Here is a 22,418-nt window from a genome sequence, read left to right as displayed (position 1 = left end):
ATCATCAGGCCTGTTCAATTTCAATATGGCAAACCAACCTTGTAGCTTCTGATTTTCCTTCTCCATTCTGAGAAGCAGTATCTGTTGCAGAATAGCCTTTTTCCACAGCTCACGAAGCTCCCGTGATGTCCTCTTCTTTTCCTCTGGTACAGGGCCAAAGGGTCCATCTTCACATACTGGTTCTAAAGGAGACCGTGGGGGAAGCTCTCCCAGCTCTGAATAATCTGGGGAGGAAAGAAGACATACCAGAATGGTAATTTTTTAGCAACAACAAAAAATTTATGTGTATTCAAACATAGTGCCCAATCAGCAAATTCTTCTCATTTACATAAAACATAACGACATCACCAAATTTAAAATTTATGTAAGTCTGAGCAAAAACATGAAACACTGACATATCAAAATGTAAGCAAAAGCTGCTGTAGTTTAAACATAAGTTTTAAGGTATAATATTATATTCTAAAGAAGTTATTGAATAACAGCACTACTGATAATAACAGCAAATATTCTTATGGTGGTTACTTTATACCATGCTCTAAGGACTGTATGTATAATCATTTAACACACAATCACCCTAAGACACAAGCACTCTATACAGTTTTTTTTTTTTTTTTTTTAAAAAAAAGCAAACTAAGGCACAGGGAATTAAGTAACTTGCTTAGTTATCACAAACCCAGAAAGTAGCAAAGCCTAGATTGGAATCCAAGCATCCTGGCTTCCATATGAATTCACACTGTGTTATATGACTATGTGTTCTGAATGACCATGAAAACATGTTTAATAGTCAACAAAAACAGTGACCATTAACGGATCATCTAGGCTAGGCATTGTGCCAGGCATTTTCACACAGACTCATTTAATCCTGATGACAAATCCAGAAAGCAGTATTAGCCTAACAAGGAAACTAAGGTCAGAAAGGCCAAGTAACTTACTCAAGTTTATATAAGGAATAAACAGGTGGACAGGATTCCATCCCATATCTGCTTATCTCAGAGCCTATCTGCTTCTTGCTAGATATTCCTCCCACTCAATGTTTCCCTGTGTTGTGGGGTTTTAAATGTCCATATATTAGTTTAAATCTATTTACCTTTTATAAATCTGTACCTTTCTCACCTGTAGAAAATACACTGCTGGCACACACTGTTGTCATAACTCACAAATACCACATAGATATCTACAGAGAATGTCCCACCCTCTCACTGTGACCCTAGCTATGAAGACCAGCAGAGGTTCCTGTATAACTGGATCTTACGGGACTTAACACGCTGTGTAAACTGAATCTTTGCAAATAAAACCATGGTCACAACACACACCATGAAAAACCTTCACAGGCAGCCTGAGCCTCTCAACCACCCATAACACAAACCTACAAGCTCTTCTAGTTAATAGCTCCAATACCATTCCACATCATAATTTCCATAATAGTCATCAACATTGAATGCTATCCTTATCTAAAGTTGGACTTGTTTTCCTCAATGAAATCTATGAGATCAAACAAGAGTACAAAATGTTTAATTTCTTAAAGTAACCTGACCATCTTAACCCCTCTTAATATTACTGGATTAAAAAATATAAACACTAAATAAGAATGCTTTATGATCTCTGTAAGCAGTCAAATGTGCAGCTCTAGATTAAAGAGTGTCATACATTCCTATTTCATTATGATCTTTTTAAATAAAAATTCTACTTCCTTTAGAAATAACTAGAAGGTTTATCCCGTTATGAGAGAAAGGATGTTTGTGTGTAATATTCAACGAAAAAGTGCAAATCAAAATTATCTATATAGTATTGCTATGGTTTGGGTATAACTTCCCAAAGACCTATACATAAAGGCTTGGTCTCCAGGATAGTGGTATTAAAGGTTCATGGACATTTAAGAGGTGGGACCTATGGAGACCCCCTGAGGTCACTGGGGCTGTGCCCTCCAAAGAGAATTTTAGATCCTGGTCTCTGCCCTCTCTTTGCTTCCTGGCTCAAGATGTGACCTCTCACCCTACCTAAGCATACGCCTGCCACTGGTATCCAGTGCCCTTAATAGAGGTCCAAACCAATGAGGTTCTAGCCCACAATGGGCTTGAACCTCCAAAACTATGAGTTAAATAAACCATTTACCTTCATTAAGTTGGGGGTATTTTCTTGCTGGTTAATACAAGTATCATCTCTTCTATAAATAATGTGAAAGGCAGCACAGTTTAGTGATTAACAGGGGAGGCTCTGGAGCCAGGCTAACTGAATATTCATCAAGACTCTGCCATTTATTGACTGTGTGATATTTAGCAAGCTACTTAACCTCTCTAAGATGCCTCAACTTCCTGACCTGTGAAGTGGAAAGAACAGTCAAATGTCTCAGAGCAGCAATAAAGCGACTGAATTAATACATAAGTTACAAAACACCTAGAACAGAGTCCAACACACAGCAAGAATGCAATAAATATTAGCTGTTATGATTATCTTACATATTAAGGGCACAGAAAAAATGATGAAACGAAATGCACTGAAATTTTACCTACTTAATTATAAAAATATTGAAAACAAAGGTAGCTAGAATTTTCCTTCCTTCAACAATGGTTTGCTCATCACTGAGCATAGCAGCTGAGCACTGAGTACCAGCAGGTGATACATAAATAAGTACTGCATGAAGGAAGAGGTAAACAGGTCCCGAGTTTTGGCATGCTGTTATTATTTCCTGAATTTTCTAAATGTGTAACAATAGACACTTTTATACTTAAAGGAAAATAGTGCAAATCTATTTTGATTAAAATAAGTTGAAAAAGTGTCCTCCTGCAAAATACTTAAAAACAAATCATACCCCCGCCAATACATACTTCAGATTAGTCATTACTGAACATGTTTAAATTAATTGTTATTTAAAAGGAACTCTATCAGTACTCTTATTCTGCAGCTTGAAGTCTTTTCCTTTCTTTTTTCTTTCCTCTCTTAACATCTCTGCTACACATGCATTATGATTAAAGTTCTGCTTTCTCTCATACAGGAAGCAGTTACACTACCACTGACTTGCAAAGGACTGTTTCAAAAAAGGAACTTGTGAGAAGTCTTGCCTGATGGGGGCAGGTAGTAAGGCAGCAGAGAGCAGCACCAGGTTGGGCTTTAGTTCAAGTGCAGGAGCACGGGGGCCTGTGCACATTAACAGAGGGGGAGCCCCACTGACCATCAGGTGCAGCTAACCAGGAAATCCTCTTCCCTTTTCAACCCTATTGATGAACAAGGGTTCTCTTCATCAGCCCTCCTTCCTCTAGTTCCATCCTTCCTGTTTACTTTCTCCTCCTGAGTGTCAATCATTAGCTACAGTTTGTTGAGAGAGAAGTCCTTGACACAAATAAGCTTATCTGATTCTCATGAAATAGGTGACATTATTATCCCCATTTCGCAGCCCAAATAACTAAGAGAGTTTGTAATTGAATCAAGTCATATGGCAAGTAAGAGCAGAGCCATGATTTGAATATTTGTATATTTTCCTGCAAAATTAGAAGTACTTAGTCTTGCTTCTCCAACTTTGACATGCACAAGCATTACACAGGGGATCTTTCTAAAATCAGACTCTGATTGAGTCTGACTGAGGGGAGGCCAGGAGTCTGCATTCTATCAGGCTTCAGGTGATGCAGCTTCTGCTGGCTGCGGAAGCACACTCTGAACAATAGGGTTCCACGTTGCACTTCTCTTTGGCCCTTGTACAACCCCATGGGCTTACCACCACATCGAGGAAGCTCTTCCTTCTATCCCTGTTATCACTGACAGCATAGTTCAAATACTGCTGCTGGAAACTGTCTGAATTTAGGCCTTTCACACGTGACAAGAATTTGTCCCAAACTTGGTCAGAGTATCAAAGCCAGAGACAGAACACAAAGAAATTATTATCAGTATTAATTTCACCCTGTGGATCCGTGGATAAACCAAATAAAAGTTGATACTTTGTAAAGGTCAGAAAATAAACCTAATAGTTTATAGCAGGGTTTTCAACCTCAGCACTAGTGACATTTTTGGCTGGATAATCCTTTGTCACAAGGGACGGTTTTGTGCACTGCAGAATGTTTTGGAGCATCCCTGTGCAATACCCATAAGACGATGGTAGTGTCAAGCCATCCAGTAATGACAATTTTTTAAAAATGCCTCCAGATATCACTAGATGGGCAGAAGGAGGAACAAAATCACCCCATGAGAATCCCCGATTCAAAGAGAAAACAAACTCACTTTTCTCTACCCAACCCTAGGAAGAGATTAAAAATATATCCTCTTCACCCAAATGTATTTAATGTGGTAAAATTACTAATTTTTTAAGAGTTTATAATTAAGAACGAATTTTTAAAATATCTTTTGTTCATGTTAAGAATAGAATAGTTATGGGGCTGGGGTTGTGGCTCAGTGGTAGAGTGCTCGCCTAGCATGCATGGCCTCAGAACTACATAAATGTAAAATAAAGATATTGTGTCCACCTAAAACTAAAAAATAAATATTTAAAAAAAGAATAGACTAATTACAAAGTAGTTTGGTAATTTGTAAGTGGGGATAATTAACATATTTGTTTGTTCTAAATTTGGCCTGGCTCAATCAGGCCAAGTGGGCTGTTATTCTTATCAATGCAACAGGATCCAGATTTGGGACAAGGTAGTAGTATTGCAATCAGTTCTTTTTTGCACGCATGTTTTTGGGTACAATCTTGTGACATGTGGATTCACATACACAGGGGCTTAAGCAGGGAAATATAGTGAAAATGTTAGATGGCTGTTGGCTGAGAACCCTGCTCTCATAATAAATATGGGCATTATTTTTAACACGGATAATTCCTAAGCCAACCACACCAGTATTTATCAAGTCCCTTATGTGCGCTGTGCTAAATGGTCTAAGAAGGGCTACTTTTACATTTCTAATACTTTCCAGAACAATCTTGGTGATCAGGCTTCTTCCCTCTATTGTGTTCTCCCAGAGGCCCAGGTAGAAAGGCCCAGCTCAGCAGGACAGAGGCTGCCTTGGGGCTGCTCCACCCGCTGCCCCTCCTCCCAGACACCCAGACTGTTGGTGCCTCTTTATAAACACAAATGCCTTTTGGGGTTCCAGTCCCTCAGTGCTAAATGTGAAAAATGACATTCACCTCCAACTGCCTGAATGTGGAGACCACAGGCACTGACAGACATATTTATAAAGTCTACAAAGCCACAAAACCAAAGGGCTGGGACAACACACTAGTCCAGGATTAGATTTTACTATTCTGACATCTTCTATAATGACAGGATGTAGAATGCTTAAGTGATGTAGACTTCCAGACAACAGCTTCCAATGGGTTCTAAGAATTTAAAACCAGTCATAATTCAGGGGTACTAAGAGACAATTGTCTCCATTTAAATCACTGCTGTGACATTCCCAAAAGAATTTTAAATATAATCCATGCTGGTGCATATTTTGGATGCCAAATTACTTTCCAACAACCTTGGCTGCTATTCTCTTCTTTTTCTCTGCTCACAAATGTACAGGGAAAAGTATAACACTGGATTGCTGCTGTGACCAGAATCAGTACTGTGACAGAAAAGGAGGGAAAGCCACACACACACTCTCCTCCTTGCCCAGTATCTGACTCTCTAAAGCATGGAATGCAGGGGCTTGCACTTGCACAAAACACAAACATTAAATCTTGAGCTGCAGTTCTCCCTTTATAGACATGACATTAAATCCCATGTTAATGCCCTGGAAGAGAAGCTCCAGGAAGAAAATGAAGACACAGGTCTTTATTCTCCAAATTTCTGGCTTTTTGCCATGTGTTAGCCCACAACAGAACATTTTATACTTTCCCAGCCCTCCTGAAAATCCTGAATTCTCATGCCAAAAGAAAAAGTAACTTTTCAAAATTTTCAGTTGCTCTGAAACTCTCTTTCAATAACATGAGCAGCTTTTGGAAACGAAGATTCAAACTGAACATGAACTCTCTGGGGGAGGGTAATGACAACAGGGATTAACATCTGCAGCATCTGTTGTTACCAACAGCCAAAGAACATTTCTTTAAAAAAAAAAAAAAACAAAACTAAAATGACCATGTAGACTTAATGCTGTCAAACTGTTTACAGACTATAAACAATTTTACCTCTACTACAACAGGAGGCAGAGGCCAGGAAGGCAGAGACTTCTGCATTCCCTGCCATGTATGTTCCCATGCCCAATGCACAAGGAATACCCACCATGAGTAGATTCATCTACCCGAGATTGTCTCAATTCTGCCAGGACTTCTTTGGATGTTTTATGGAAAATAATCCAACAAGAATCTCATTATTTTCTACAGTTATATTACATGTTAGTCTAGCAATAGAAAAATGTAGTACTTTAAAAATTAATTTGTATAATTATAAAAGCAATTTTAAGTTCTTGCCACATGCATGGAAATGTTGCTAGAAATCCAGGTATGAACAAGATACAGTACCTCATATTTCAACAGGGTGATGGAGAGAAGTGCATGATTATGAGAATAAAGGAAATACAAAGAAAGTGTTCTAGGAAGTTCAGGAAAGAAGGATGATTCCTGCCATTTGTCAGGTTAATAGTTTGGGCCCCGGAGCCATGTCTGAGATCAAATCCTGGCTCCACCAGGAATCTAATTAGTCAAACCCAAACAGGCTACATGATCGCTTCATACCTCAGTTTCATTTGTATGCAAAACTTATATAATATTGCTTATTGCAAAGGATTATTATGTGGGAGGAAAAAAACCCAGCCCCTAAATAAACATCCAATAGGTTGTCAACCATCAATCTTAACAGCAACATGAACACCATCATTTTTTTCAGAAAGAGGTCCATACTTGATGAACAGGTAAAATTCAGACAAGTGGAAATGATGGGAGACAGTTCAAGTAAATGAATCAGTACAAATAAGGCTCACAGGTAATTATCAACTCACCCTTGCTAATGACCCACTTTGGCTAAGGACCAGATGTTAACACATGTGAAAAGAGAAGACAAGGTTGGTGAGCCTCAGTGAGAGGTCTTGAATGCCTGGCCAACCTCTGTATTACTAAGTCACTGGGAAGTCCAGAAGACTGAGGATTTTTTAAAAGATAAAACTGGTTTCTTATATACATTCTTCAGTACTAGAAAGAAATTGGCCATCAGGGATTACATGGGCCCCATGGATCAGCCAAACGGAAGGCCATTACAAAACAGTGTGGACAAGTGTTTGCAAAAGAGATATGAACTCAGAATAGAGCCAAGCCCTGCCTGAGATGGGAAGCAATGGAGAGGCGGGGAGGAGAAGGATAGGGAGGCAGGCACACAAATTCAAAAAGGCAGCCATGATTTGCAGAACAGAAGCAGAAGCCTTGCAGAGATCTTCATCCTCACTCTCCAAAACTAGCCATCTGCCAAGGCTATGTGAAGATGACAGAGATGAGGGAGCCAAAAGCCCACACCTGGCCTGGTCCGGGCTATGACAGCAGCTCTAAGGAGAAGGTTGGAAGGAGAAGGAGAAGGAGAAAAAGAAGAAGAAGCCATCAAGGTCACACAGCAGTAGGACTCTGGGGAAGAGGGCCAGGTGGAGTCACAGAGCACAGGACTGAGGAAGAAGCAGACGGCAGACCTAACAGGAACTCTGGTCTGCCTCTGGCTTCCTCCCTTCCAGTCGGAGCTCATCTGCAGGGGCAGGAGGCACTAAGAGCTTTGTTTGCCCCCAGTGGTGGGGAGGCCATGGCTCTCAAAGCTGAGGTGTACAGAAGCTTGGGAAGAACCAAAAAAAAAAAAAAAAAAAAAAAAAGCTGTCAAAAAAATTTAATGCATGTGATAACATTACATAGTTTGAAAAAAATGAAATTTGTTTTTCAATTTGCAAAGGAAGTGATGCTACTTTTGGAGGCTGAAAGTTAGGGCTCTCCTCTTTATAAAAAAGATAAAAAACTAAAGAGAAACAAATATTCAACCTTAGTCAGAATATAAAATGCTGACCTTTGTAATAGTTTGCTCTATTCCCACTTATATCACACTGATTTCATACTGTAGCCCACAGAAGCCCCTTGGTGCATGCCAGCAGAACATGTCCCCGAGGAATGTGCTCAGAAGCCAGGCAGTGTCCAGCCAACAGCCACTGCATGATGGCTGCCCCTCCACTCCATACTCATTTTCCTTCCTTCTTCAGAGCCATTAAGGATATGGTCAGCACTCTGAGAAGCACTGGAACTCTTGAGCTGAAAGGGACATTAGAAGATGACTTCGCTCAACTCTCTTCCCTTCCCAGATATGAAAACTGAGGCACAAACAGGTCCAAAATCCCAGTTTCTGAGCAGTGTACAAGTGCCCACTGATTTCATCCTCACAACCACCAGATACACTGGAGACTGTTTTAATCCCTAAATGACAAGAGCTTGGGACATACAGCTAGTCAATCAGTGGAATTAGGACTAGAACTCAGACCCCAGGCCTGCTCATTCCAATGCCTCAGGGCAACAGGAATGAATGCAAAGAGAAAAGGAGAAAGCACCTTATCACACCAGGGTAGCTGCTTGCTTATGTGCCTCAATTTCCATCCATAAATCACTGACATTAATAGCGTCCGTCTCCACAGCATTCTTGTGGGCATTAAATGGAAAATGCTTGAAAGCACTTTAGACAGTGCTTGGGCAAGAGTTAAGTGTTGAATTCTTATTAACATCATTATTTATTTTGTTCCCCAAATAAAGAAATCCGTTGGTAAAATCTTTTCTTTGCTTAGACTACTCCACATTCAGACAAGTAGGGATAACAAGGTACACTGGTGTACTGGAGGGTACTTGAGGTGAGAAACTCATGTTTTGCAAAGAAAGAAATGAAATAGCAGTGTAGTTCCAAGCAGCTTCCCCAAACAGGAGGCCCCTCATCAAAGCCTTGATGTGTCCAGGACCCACGGTCACATGGAGGCAGAGGTGAGCAGGGACGCCCATTCCCGCAAGAGCTGAGAGGTCCTTTTGGCCTTTCCTTATCTCCCCTCCTCCTCCACCAAAGTTCAGCTCTAAGGTCATGCCCTCCAAGATGCTTCTTCCTGTTGCTCCCGGTCTAGCTGGGTACTGAGGCACCTCCTCTCTGGACCCATAGCACTGGCTGGTATAAACTTTGGCCAAGCATCTCAGCCATTCTGAGCAGAGATAATAAATGCAAGAGGGGCCCAGAGAAGCAGATCAGGTCATCCTGGCGCATTCCGGGGAAGACTAAGAAGGGAAAGCAGCAAACAGGACTACAAGGTCCTCTGGGGCACAGACTCCAGGCCCAAGTGACTGGAGTGCAGACATGAAAAAATGACTTGTCGTTAAGTTGTGTCAGAGAGCCAGTGAACAGGAATCACATGGGGATTTACCCTGACACACACACCTGGCCTTCTGATCTCATACACATGGATTTTAAAAAACATTAGACCATCCAACATTTGTCATTTACGTCATTAATGCTATGTGGCTGCATGGCTACAGTTATTGATCAAACTGGCTGTGTGTGTACCTCACTATGGGCACAGAAGATAAGAGGTGCCTGACTGGCCCCTCTAACAGCACATGGGTTGCTGTTAGTTTACAGGAGTGGTTCTCAAAGTGTAGTCACCCACCAGCAGCAGATGCCCTAGAAGCTTCTTAGAAATGCAGGGTCTCAGCCCCACCCACCCAGATTTGCCGGATCACAAACCCTGGGGTAGACCAGCAGCCTGGATTCACACAACTGGGAATTCTAATAACGTACACCAAAGTTTGAAAACTCCTGGCTTTGGGCATTCAGTACTTTTTTAATTATTTTATTCAGTTACTCTAGGTTATTTTACCTTAACTGGTGGTATCACATTATGTGACAATGTGATACTAGAGAACCTGGTATATTTCAAACAAATTATTTCAAAATAATTAAGCAATGACTTCATCCATTAACAGTGACATGACTATTAAAGTTTAAAAATATATCCTGCTTTTCAAACACTGGCCAAAAGGCATTATCTCTGTCAAAGACAATTGTTTGAACTAAAATGAATACCATTTTCTTAAGAAATGCATTCAGAAAGCGGCCCCTCCCTGGTGACCCAAATCAACCACCCACACTATTATAGCAATAATAAATTTCCTTCCAGATCTGAACATAAATAATCAGAGACACAGACCAATGAGTCACCCAACACAAACAGAAAATATACTACTAAAAACTAAGATCATGATTTCCCAATCTGTGCTGTTTAGCCATCTGCAGAAAAACAGCTTGTTTACAGCACAGCTCCAAGTACCCCCACTGTGCGCTCCTCCTCTCCAGCTCTGGCCTCTGCAAATCGTGATACTACAGCCACCCCACTCTGCCAAGGAAGATGGAGTAGGACCTAGGAGGCCTTTCTGCTTCCCAGTTTCTATAGAGGCATGGTGAGACCAATTTCCTCACCCTTGAACCTCTCCTGTCTGTAGCACAAGGTGCTATAAGGACCAAAACTAGGCCTAAAAAGAATAAAAAATGACTGCATGATGTAGAGAGCTTTCAAACTTCACCCCACGAAGCTGTGTGCAAAATCCATGCTGGCAACCAGGAAGTGATAGGGAACAGAGCTATCTATCTTAGGTTGGGCGGCTATAACAAAACACCACAGACACAGCAGCTTAAACAGAGATGTATTTCTCACAGTTCTGGAGGGAAGTTCAAGATCAGGGTATCATTCTGTGAGGACCATCTTTCTGACTTCCTGATGGCTTCCTTCCTACTATATCCTCACATGGTAGAGAGAGGAAGTTGTGGAGTTTCTTCCTTTTATAAGGGCACTAATTCCATTGATGAGGGATTTACACACATGACCTCATCTGAATCAAATCACCTCCCAAAGGTCTATCTCCAAACACCATCTCACTGGGGCTTAGGGACCAGCATTTGGATCTGGGCAGGGGGAAGAAAAACTTTATAGAGCCTCTGTAAATGTTCCTTTAAAGAATTCAGTTAGCGCCAGGCTTGGTGGTACATGCCTGTAATCTCAGTGACTCAGGAGGTGGGACGCAGGAGGATCACAAGCAAGTTCAAAGCCAGCCTCAGCAACTTAGCAAGGCCCTAATAACCTGGTGAGACTCTGACTCAAAATAAAAAATAAAAGGGGTTGGAGATGTGGCTCAATGGTAAAGCACTCCTGGGTTCAATCCCTGGTACGAAAAAAAAAAAAAGGAAAAAAAAGCCATGTGGAGGTGAGGAGAGGCATGCTTTCTCACCATAAAGTTCAGTTAGCAGCCAAAGAAAAAAGGAAAGTTTTAAAACATAGTTAATACTTTTTGTTATAACCAAAAAGAAGAGGATGGCCTGGCACTGAGAGTCCTGATGGGTTGACAAAATTCAAATTTTCTTTTTTCTTATGGGAGAAGGGAAGACCTGGGGGCCACAAAGAGAGATCTGCTCGAGTACATGTAGCCACTGCTCTAGAACAGAGCTGCCGTTCCTTCATGTCACGGCACTTGGTCTGTAAATCATTAACACAGCTGCAAGTGCATCTTTTATATCCACTTTTTTCTAACTATATTGCCAAGTCCTAGGCCAGGGCTTAAAAGTACTCTGACATCTTGTCTACCTTCTATCCTACTTCTTCACCCAGCCTGCTTCCCTTTCAGTGCTGGACAAACTGACCGACCACATGATAGGAAGCAGGGTTAGGACAGCACTCCAACCCAACCTTTCCTGGCACACCAGCCCAGGAAGATGCTTAACTGACATGTGCTTCCCAGTTCCCTGATCAGCATGGAGTGAGACGCAGGCAGAAAAGAGCAACAATAATGCAGACTCCAGACATGACACGATCATAGGCCTTTGATATAAAATCAGACAAAATACAATCCAGGCAAAAAAGAATTAAAGTTTTGTGCAAGAACCTAGAGTTAAAACATAGTTCCTACTACATGATATTTGTAATATAAATGAATGGATTTAGTGTATTTAATCTGTACTTAAATATGCTAATATTCATTAAGCTTGGAATAAATGAGAATCATTTTGTCAAGATAAACTGGGAACCTTCAAATTATTAAGGTTTATGCCACAACAGAGCACTGCATCAATAAAAGACAGCAACAAAACCCTGCAGGGATTTTTAACAGCAGCAGCTTTCCAATGAAAGGAGAACCTTGAACTTGGTTCTATACTGCACCCAACACTTCTCCTTCTTTCTCCCTTGGCATTTCTCATCTCCCTGACTACACTTGCACACTTCTTTATCTAGCGTCAAACCCACTTTCAATCTGATCCCAAGGGCAGGGCTCTGTGAATCAACTGTGCCCTGTGTGTAGCTTTATGTTAAATGACACACGACAAATCTACCTCATCGTGTGAGGAGTTGGGTCTATATCATCTTTGCAAATTCGGGGATTTCACCCAAAACTATACTGGTGTGCCTTCAAAATGTGATGATAAAGACGGTACATAATGAGAGGTAACATGAACAACTATCATGGCCATCGAGGTCTGCAAGATGGAACCTGGATTTGAGTGGCAGTCATTGGGCAAGGAAGGGTTGGGGCCACTGTGTACTGCAGGACAGAGAACTCAGCTGGAGAAGTCAGAGTCCCCACTCTGAGTTTATTGGTAACATGATACAACAATCCAAATGGCAATTTCCAAGAAGAGCCCAATTTTCCTCTCTGTAGTCCAGGAGGTTTCTACATGTTGATTGGCTTTTCCTTCCCTTTAAAAGAAACAATTTTAATGACCTCATAGGAAAAGTAAACATGTATGTGTGTATATTTTTAAAGGGAAAAGTTATCTATCATCCTACTTCCCAAACATAAGCACTCAATATTTTCCTATATTCTCCCTCTCATCTTCCACTGACTTTTTGCTGTATGTTTAGATGAGGCTTTCCTTCTGTATTCTGGGCACTGTGTGCATCACCATGGTCCATTACCAACTTTTAAAGCATCATAATGTGGTACATTGTCTGAAGGTCTGAGTGCACCCAAGCAGGGGCAAGGCTCAGAAGGTGGGAGATCATGACTGATTCACACAGAGGTCAGAGTACGACATGCACACTTAAATCTCTGAGAGGGCACTGGAAGCTTGTCAACTGTATATAAAAAAAAAAAAAAAAAAATCAACAGGGTCACATCACAGCCCCATGCTGGACAGACATTGGTAAAAACTGCTGGGAAAGGAAGAAAATAGAATTAGAAGCAGATGGTTTTCTAAGGGGCTTAAGGAGAGGTGACATGGGGAGTACAGAGAAGAAACACAGGACCATGAGAAGCAGGAATGGTCAAGGTGCATTCAGTGATCCACACAAGTACAAAGAAGCCCTGTCTGGGCTGTTGCTTGCACAGCCATCCTGGAGAGGTCTTGAGCCTCAGTGGCCAACAAGGACCTAATTGTTAAAAACTCCAGCTAGAAACTCTGCTGCTTCCTTCTGCCTCGCACACATATGGGACTGAGAAACCCAGCCCCACCCATCCATTGCACAATGCTTATCTGGATGTGATCTAAGGTCGAAATCTGTGAAAGGAAGCCCATGACTTAAAAGTTAGGAAATACTTTTGTGCTTTGCTGAGGAGAGGGGATGGGGAAGTCCACAAGATGAAACAAGAGGTTTAAAATAGTGAACCTAGTTCTTCCCTCAACTCCCACAATGGTCACTGGGTATATGTGGAAATATGACCTTTCCACCTGGGAAACCCCAGCCCAACCGCTTTCCTCACAATGCCAGTATTCTGCCTCAATCAACTTGGTAAAGCGATTTTCCTTCCGAGGTCCAGAACATCAAGCACCCAGGAAGTGGTGTGAGTGGTTTCAGGCTTCCACATTCTCATCTAGCAAATGGAAACAGACTCATTGAGCTGGCTTCTGCCCCATAAAAGGGAGTACACTGAGATATGTTTAAAACCTGACATAGTGGTACACCCCTGTAGCACCAGCCACTCAGGAGGCTGAGGTGAGAGGGTCCCTTGACCCCAGGAGTTCAAGAGCAGCCTAGGCAACATGGTGAGGCCCCATCACAAAAAAAGTAAACAAAAATAAAACCCTGATATATTCCAAATGCTTAAATGCAATCCGTGGACAACTCAAGTTCAAATGTCTTTTGAAAACTGTTTTTGTGGTGATGTTTTCTTAAAACATTATCACAGTTTATAAAAAAAAAATTACTAGACAAGGCAACATCTCCTTTTGAAAGTCTCCACTAACTGTAAGTGAATACAGCAAATCTCAGCACATTAACTTCCATTTATAATTGTTAAAAACTAATAGTTATGATCAGATGCAATGATGCACACTTGAGGCAGGAGGATCGCAAGTTCAAGACCAGTCTGGGCAACTTACAAGTCCTAAATGTGATGTTAAAAGTGAAGGAGGTAAGATGGGAATAGGAAAGACAGGAAATTAACCAGACATAACTTTCCTATGTTCATACAGGCATGCACGTTCACGTAACTCCACATAATGTACAACCACAAGAATGTGATCCTAAGTGATACTCCATGTATATATGTCAGAATGCACTCTAATGTCAGTATATCTAAAAGGAACTTTTTTTTTTTTTTTTTTTAAGTGAAGGAGGTAAGCGTAGGAAAGAATGGCTGTCATTTCTGGAGGAGGAAATGTGGGGAAAGCAGCTTTCACTGACTGATCCCACATCCCTCCTTTATGAGGTGGGTGCTATCACTGTACCATGTTATAGCTGCAGCACAGAGAAGTCAAGCAACTGCTTTTGGCCAAACAGGTCACAAATGCAAGAGCCAGAATTTAAGTTCAGGCTGGTCTGATTTAAAAGTCATACTCAAAGCCATGTGCAGTGGCACATGCCTATAATTGTAGCTATTCGGGAGGCTGAGACAGGAGGAGCATAAGTTAAAGGTCGGACTGGGCAACTTGGCAGGACTATGTCTGAAAATAAAATTAAAAGGCTGGGAATACAGCTCAGTTGTAGTGTGTGTACCTGGCATGTGTGGATCCCTGGGTCGAATCTCAGCAACACACACACACACACACACACACACACACACACACACAAAATAAAAGTGGGCATAAAATCCTGAATAGACATTTCTCCAAAGATAACACATACATGGCCAACAAGGTTATAAAAAGATGTTCAACATCACCAATCATCGGAGAAATGCAAAACCACAATGAGATATCACCTCCTACCATTAGGATGCCCACTGTCAAAATAATCAGAAAGCAATAAACACTGGTGAGGATGTGGAGAAATCAGAATCCTTGGGCACTGCTGATGGGAATTTTCAGGAAAACAGTAAAGAAGTGTCTCAAAAAATTAAAAATAGAAGTACCACATGACCCAGCACTCCCACTTCTGGGTATACACTCAAAAGAATCAAAAGCAGGATCTCAAAGAGTTAACTGGCACCCATGTTCATAGCAGCATTGTTCACAAGAGCCAAGAGATTGACAATGCAAATGTACAGACAGATATATGCACAAAACAAGTGTGGCATGTACTACAACAGAACATAGGTCAGCCTTAGGAAAAGGCAAGAACCTGGGAGACATTATGCTAAGTGAAATAAAGCAAAGCAAGAAGACAAATACTGCATGATTCTGCTCATGTGAGGAATCTAAAATAGCTAAACTCACAGAAACAGAAAGCAGAATGGTGGCTGCCAGGGGCTGGGGGAGGGGGAAATGAGAGTGTTTTATGGGAAAAGAATTTCAATTTTACAACATGAAAAAGCTCTGCAGACTCATTTACCACATCGTGAATATATTTAACACCAGTGCACTTACACCTAAAAATTTATGGTCAAGGTGGTAATTTTAGGCTATGTGTTTTTTACCACAAAAGTTTTTTTTTTACCACTTTAGAAAATTTAAAACTCTAACTCTTAACCAAGACACTTCAGCCCATCAGGCCTTTCTGAAGTTACACAGGACTCTTTCCCTCAAGTGGCCGAGGCCATTACTAGAAATATTCATCACAATGGGAACTACTCATTTTCTTTTGCCCGTGACATATCAAGAAAACAAGGGAGTGCAGGCTGGAAGGAGCAGTGGGAAAACTCACAGGACCCCTGCTTGAAAAACTCCCTGGCTTGGGAAAGGGGAGCATGGGAGGCAAGAGGCTTGCTTTAAGTGAAGACCTCAGATTCTGGGACATTCTCCCAAAGGTCACAGTAGCCAAAAGAGGAAGTTACAACATTCCCAAGCCCCATCTCTCTGCCACTTAGTCACACCTCTCTTAGGGGTTTGATTTTTGCAAATTAAAGCTGCCACTTTCACAACTCAAATTACTGACCACCCCAAGTTTAATATTCCACGGATCAAATGGGGGGACCCCAAATAAGTATCTGTAGTTCCAGCCCACAAGAAAGAAATAGTCTTATAATCAATTCCATTTTTAATAAATCTGAAAACCTGATAGCATCATGACTTGTGATAGAAATATGCTACTTTATGTAAGCCAAATGTATTTCTTAATTACGCATAAAGTTTTCCTATTATCAAAGCATTATTACATTATAAATTTTAAAATGAGACAAGGGAAAATACCACCCATCATATACCATCTCAAAATTTCTATAGAACATCAGTGTTTTCTCTGTATCTTTCTCCATGTATGTTATTTCTTACATAGCATAATCTAAGTAGTTGTAATAAATAATTTTATAATAAAAATACCTATAACTGGTTAAAATTCCAAAATCGTATATTCCTTTAACCAGCAGAAATCAAGTACCATCTATGAGCCAAACTCCATGGCAGGCCCTAGGGCTCTGAAGAGATAATGTCATTGTCCCCACCAGGCTTAAGCTGGATTTTGCAAATGCACTAAGTGCTCTCAATGGCTTGGTAAGACTTAAGCAGATGCAAGAGCATGTTGAGGCCTCACACCATTGATGCTTAGACCAGTTTGTGGCCCAGGTCTATGGTGTAAGCTCAACAAGGGCTCCGTGGGGTCCTCTCCTTGAGGGACACCTTGAACACCTTTGGTTGTGGAACCACAGGAAAACGATTTTGCCCAAAGAATCCCAAACTCTTGTTATGGAATAAATACATCAATTAAGCTTTGTTCCTAGCAAAATTTGTTCTTTGATGGGGGGTTAGCCAGTCTCTATCCAAGTCCTTCAGGTAATAGGAAATTCATACTACTTACCCCTGAACAATCTCACCTACTACAGAATAACCATCAACTGAAAAAGCTAAAGGCTTTTTCATTGTCCCCTGCCTTTGGTTGGTAAATGATATAATTACTAACATCACACCAACTTACAGTGGCAGGGGGCTATGCCCCTCCTCCCAGCTCTGGCCCACTCCATACTCTCACAGCCAGATGACAGCTGGGTGGGTCCTGCTGCCAAGTGGTACCATACTTCTCCCACCATTCCCTGGGTAAGCAACCAGAGCTGGGCCAATCAGTTCTCCCTCTCAAAATCTGCAATCAAACAGATCAGCAATCAAACAGATTAGCAGTCAGGTACATGGATGCCTCCAGAGCTAAGAGGTCATACAGCTTGAGGACTGGTGTGATCATACAAGGGGTAAATGAGCTGGGAGAACTGGCGTGCAGAATAAAGAAGAGAACAGAAGATTGCAGGTAAATGCATAGAGTTGGAGAATACAATGCTAAGTGAAGTAAGCCCATCCCAAAAAACGAAATGCCGAATGTTTTCTCTGATTTAAGGATGCTGATTCATAATGGGGGTTGAGGGGGAGCGTGGGAGGAATAGATGAACTTTAGATAGGACAAAGGGGAGGGAGGAGAAGGGAGGGGGCGTGGGGGTAGGAGAGATGGGGGAATGAGATGGACATCATTACCATAAGTACATGTATGAAAACACGAGTGGTGTGACTACTTTGTGCACAACCAGGCTATTTGTGTAATATGAATTGAATTGCATTCTGCTGTCATATATAACAAATTAGAATAAAATAAAATTTAAAATACATAATTTAAAAAATATTTTAAAAAAAGGAATAGAAGAAAAAAATGATATGACTCCAAAGAGAGAGCCAGAGACGTCCTTGATTCCTGACAACTTCCTAGTTCTCGGCTCTTACCTTTATCTTGATTACTAAAGCCTCCTTCTGGTTACACTGGCTTGAGTCATTTTTTGACTCTTGGAACTGAACAATCACTGTTGAAAACAGGCTTACACTCAGCTGTTTCCTGAGCGTCCCCCAAGCGACGCCTACATGCAATGGGTATGCGGGGTAATTCAGAAGCTGAAAACAGCTTCCTGTCTCATAGAACTCAATCAGGGAAACAAACAGGATGCTGATACTTAATCAGAGAGGGATTAATGGAAAGAAACGGGAATGCAGATATGATAGCCAAGATTCCAGTCCATTCTACCACTGACTGCCTATGTAACATTCAGTGGGTCCCAACCCCCCCACCCAACCCACTCACCTGTTTCTTCACCTGTTAAATAAAAAGGTTTGGAATAGATGACTTTCAAAGTCACCACTTGCTTTTAGGAATCCTTGAAAGTGGTACACTTGAAACCTTTTACATACTCATAATCAGCAACATTATTTTTAGGAGTGATGTGGGTTGTAGGCTATCTTTTTTTAAAAAATTCTGCCCAAAGTTTACTTCAGTTAGGAGCCAGTGCAATTCTCCACCACCCTGCAGCCCGCACTTGCATTTCTGAAGGGCAGAGTCGGGGAGGGGCACTCTCAGGGAGTTCATCAGCCCAGGCCGTGTGTCCAGGAGAGCTTTTGACATGTCAGAACATTGTAGAGCTGTGCTCTCCAACACAACAGCCCCTGGCCCTCTGTGGTTCTTGACCATCTGAAATGAGGCTAGTGTGAGTAAATAAAATTGTTAATTCATTTAAGTGTGATTAGTTAACATTCCAGTTTAAACAGCTGTATGTGGATAGTGTGCCTACTATACTAGACAGCACAGATGTGGAGTTCAATGTGTAAACCCACAGCACGATCAGAAGCTCCCCAACAGGGACAAACACAAGCCCTTACGGGACAACAGGAATAGAAAGACTGACGTGCCCTTGTGGGAAAGAAACAGTGGCACTGGATCCTGAAGAGGACACTGGAAAGTCTTCTAGTGCTAAAGTACCATGGGTGGGGTATAGACAGAGGAGAGAAAATGAACAGGAAGAACTTTCTGGGCAATGGAAATGGTCTATCCCAAACCAGGGCTGCCTGAGGAACCCAGCACAGCAGAGAAGAGCATCATATTCTGCACAATCAGCGCAGCGGACCCCTAGCCTGCCCCCTCCACCCCTCTTCCCAAGTACCAGACAAGGTGGCAAGGTACCCAGCCCTAAATCAACACATCCTAGCCCCCTTGTGGCTGGTCAGATGACATGGTTTCAGAAAATGAGATGCACAAGAAAGTCCATCAGGCATTTCTGGAGCAGTCTCACTCTCTGGATACAGAGGGGTCACCCTTTCCTCCTTGATACTTCCTTCCTTGTTCTGCTTGGAAATGGAGGGGAACCCGAAAGTGGAGGCATCTGGGAGGATGAAACAGAAAGAGAGAGGGGCTGACCTACATTATGGAGCTACCAAACCAGCTCTGCTCTACCATTACAGATTTCTAATTATGGGAGAAAAATTAGTCCCTCTTTGGTGACACCCATGTGCAGTCGGTCTGATGCAATCTCAGAATGATGTCGATTTGGGAAGAGAGGTGCTGGACCATGTGAGAACTACACGACAAAGAAAATGAGCAATAGGAGGTGAGAAGGAACCTCCTCCCCACCCCCAGTCAGTGGAAATCCAAGGACTTTGCCACGTGCTGAGAGAACAACTGTATGCAGACCAATGCAGTTGCAGACGGACACCACACAAGACCGAGGCCACAGCATTATGGATAATGGGAGAAAAGTCTGAATAAGGTATAGAGTGGTTTCTCTGAGGGAGGATGATGAACTCAAAGTGGCCATGGAAGGAAAGAATCCACCTCCAACTTTCAACCTAAGTCTCACACATGAAGCTGAAGAAGCCAACTGTGTCTACCCTGCCCTCACCCAGCCCTAAACAGAAGCTTTGCAAGAGAAAACGCAGTGACAGTAAGACAAGAGAAACCTTCCCTCATTAACAGGGGAAGATGCTCCTGCAAAGTACAACCCCCAAACCCAGAGCACCTAAGTGAGACTAAACTTCACCTCCCATCACAAGACAGTCCTCAACAGAGTCTTCAAGCTAAAGACCTGGGCAGGAAGGGACCGCACTCCTAACCTTTCTGTGGAAGCCTATCATCCTCTCAAGTATCAAATTCATAGTCTGGCACTAGGATCATGTTCAGAATTATGCAAGACCACGATTACAATGTTCTTGCTTTAGTGAATGAGGTTTCAAATCTTGTTAGGACTCAACGCTGCAAATATTTTCATTTATATGAAAGTGATAAAACAAATTTACTTGGAAAAAATCCATTAAGAAAGCACCCCTTGGCTTTATTTCAGGAATTTTACAAAGTCAAGAGCTCCATGACTGTGCCTGAAGTTGTAACCCTAGAGCTGCCAGAGCTCATGCACAGTGGAAGCACAAGAACTTGCCCTCTCCAGGAGACAACGTTCTCTCATTTAAGTAAGTATAAATAACAGAAACCATCCAACTAGGTAGATTCTAATTCTGCTAAAGTTTTATGATTACAAGTAATGCCCCAAATACTTTACAAGCAAGCGTTAACACTCAATTCTAGAATACTTCCAACACAGACATGTGCTTACTGTAACTCAGTCTTTTGCTGCACAAGCACTAATATAAGTGAGCAAACCAGTCAAAACTCCTCGCTAATTTATTCCTAAAACTGTTAGCAGTTCATTTTTTGTGATTGAGAGAGTAGATTTGGAGTTAAGCTCATTCAATTTGAACCTGAGCTATGTGAACTGAGAGATGTGGGAGTCATAGGCACATTTATTTAGTCCTTCTAGCCCCACTGCTTAAAAACTGGGCAGTGACACCTCCAATATGTTGGTCGAGTCTAATTGTCTGAAAGTTCAGATATTAAACGCTTAACACATGATATAGAAACTGTAATGTTACTATTAATACTTGACTAGTTTCATGGCAAAGAAAATAGGATTGACTGGCTGTCTCAAAATGTGCTATAGGATCCATTTGTTTTTCAATCCATTGTTTATTTTACTGATAATCCACTCAGTATTTGTTTTTTGGCCAGAGTTTAGGTCAGAATAGGATGTTCTTGTGCTTATCAGCCATTAGGACTTGAGGGTTCTACCCAAGAGAATTCAAGCTCCAGAATCAGAGACTGGGGTGAGGTCCAGCAGTACATGTTTCCACAGGTCCCAGGGGATTCCGGGGCACACTCAGCTTGAGAACAGCTGAGATAAATGTAGCTCCACGCAAATGCCACTAACCCGTGACCCTCTGACTGCCTTTCAGGACCAAGGGCAAGCTATGGGAGCCCCAGGGAGGCTCCCCAGGGACTTGGCTTCCTGTGTGCTTATGAGGGCAGCACCAGGACCCAAGACACCCTCCCTTTCAGCCTGGAGCAGAAGAAAGGCAAACAAAGCCAGCCAGCAGGGAAGCCCAGCTGGTGAACCAGGTCTCTCCCAGCCACACTGGCCTCACCAGCCCCGCCCAGCCTCTGGAAAAGGAGGTTCCACACCAGCTCACACTTAAAACTCTTTTTTAACTTTCATCCACAAAACACCCTTCACATCAATGTTCACAATGGTGGGATTCTTAACATCCTCAAAGAGGAACTAACCCACATGTCGATCAACTGATAAATGGATAAGCAAAATATAATATGCCCATACAACAGAATACTAATTCCCATAAAAAAATCAAGTACTGATAACTATTATAACATGAGAAAGACTGAAGGTATTATGCTAAGTGAAAAAAGCCAGACACAAAGGACCACATATTGTATAATCACATTTACATGAAATGTCCAAAATAGGCAAATACACAAACACAGAAAGTAGATCTGTGATTGGCCAGGGATGGGGTGAGGATGGGGGTTGGTATAGTGGATTGGGCAATGAGAGCCAGAAGATTCTTCTAGAGGAATGTTTTAAAATTATATTGTTGTGATTGCATAATTTTGCAAACACGCTTTAAAAACAACAACACTGAATGGTATGTTTTAAATGGGTGACTAGTATAATAATAATAAAGCTGTTTTTTAAGCAAAACAAGGCTTTTCTGGCAAGGAAAACTAATCCAAGCATCCCTCACAAAGCACAGAGAGCACAGGAGTGGGGAGAGCCAGGACCAGGCCAGCAGACACCTGCAGTGCAGTAGGTCAGGAGCCACTAGCTGTGAGGACAGGGTCAGCACCTTAAATTTTGCACCCAGGAAACCTGCTGGCCTCACCTCATCCAAACCCTGATTCTGAAGCTATTTTGGGTCCAGACCAGCCTACAAATTTTATTCCCCTGAAAATATTTCCAAACTACTTGCTGTTCCCTTGCTTTAAATACTTCATGGCTCCCTGTGCCTAGAGATTAAAGTTTGAAAATGACAAATGAGACCTTCCACTTTGGGCTTTATCCTGTGGGTAGTGACACACTATGG

General features: G+C 41.8%; 1 protein-coding gene across 11 annotated transcripts in view; it reads right to left on the bottom strand.

Moving 5' to 3' along the window:
- TBC1D1 (TBC1 domain family member 1) overlaps positions 1–22,418 on the bottom strand; it is a 294,222-nt gene that overhangs the window by 107,440 nt on the left and 164,364 nt on the right. For all 11 annotated transcript variants that reach the window (XM_081303877.1, XM_081303872.1, XM_081303874.1 and 8 more), the window contains one exon: positions 39–224. In XM_081303877.1, coding sequence (XP_081160003.1) covers positions 39–224 — 186 coding nt within the window. The remainder of the gene's footprint in view (positions 1–38; positions 225–22,418) is intronic.

Source organism: Spermophilus citellus (assembly GCF_964194105.1).
Source record: "Spermophilus citellus genome assembly, chromosome: 8".
Lineage (NCBI taxonomy): Eukaryota > Metazoa > Chordata > Mammalia > Rodentia > Sciuridae > Spermophilus > Spermophilus citellus.
Note: the sequence above shows the minus strand (reverse complement) of the source record. Positions and strands in the feature narration are given on the sequence as shown.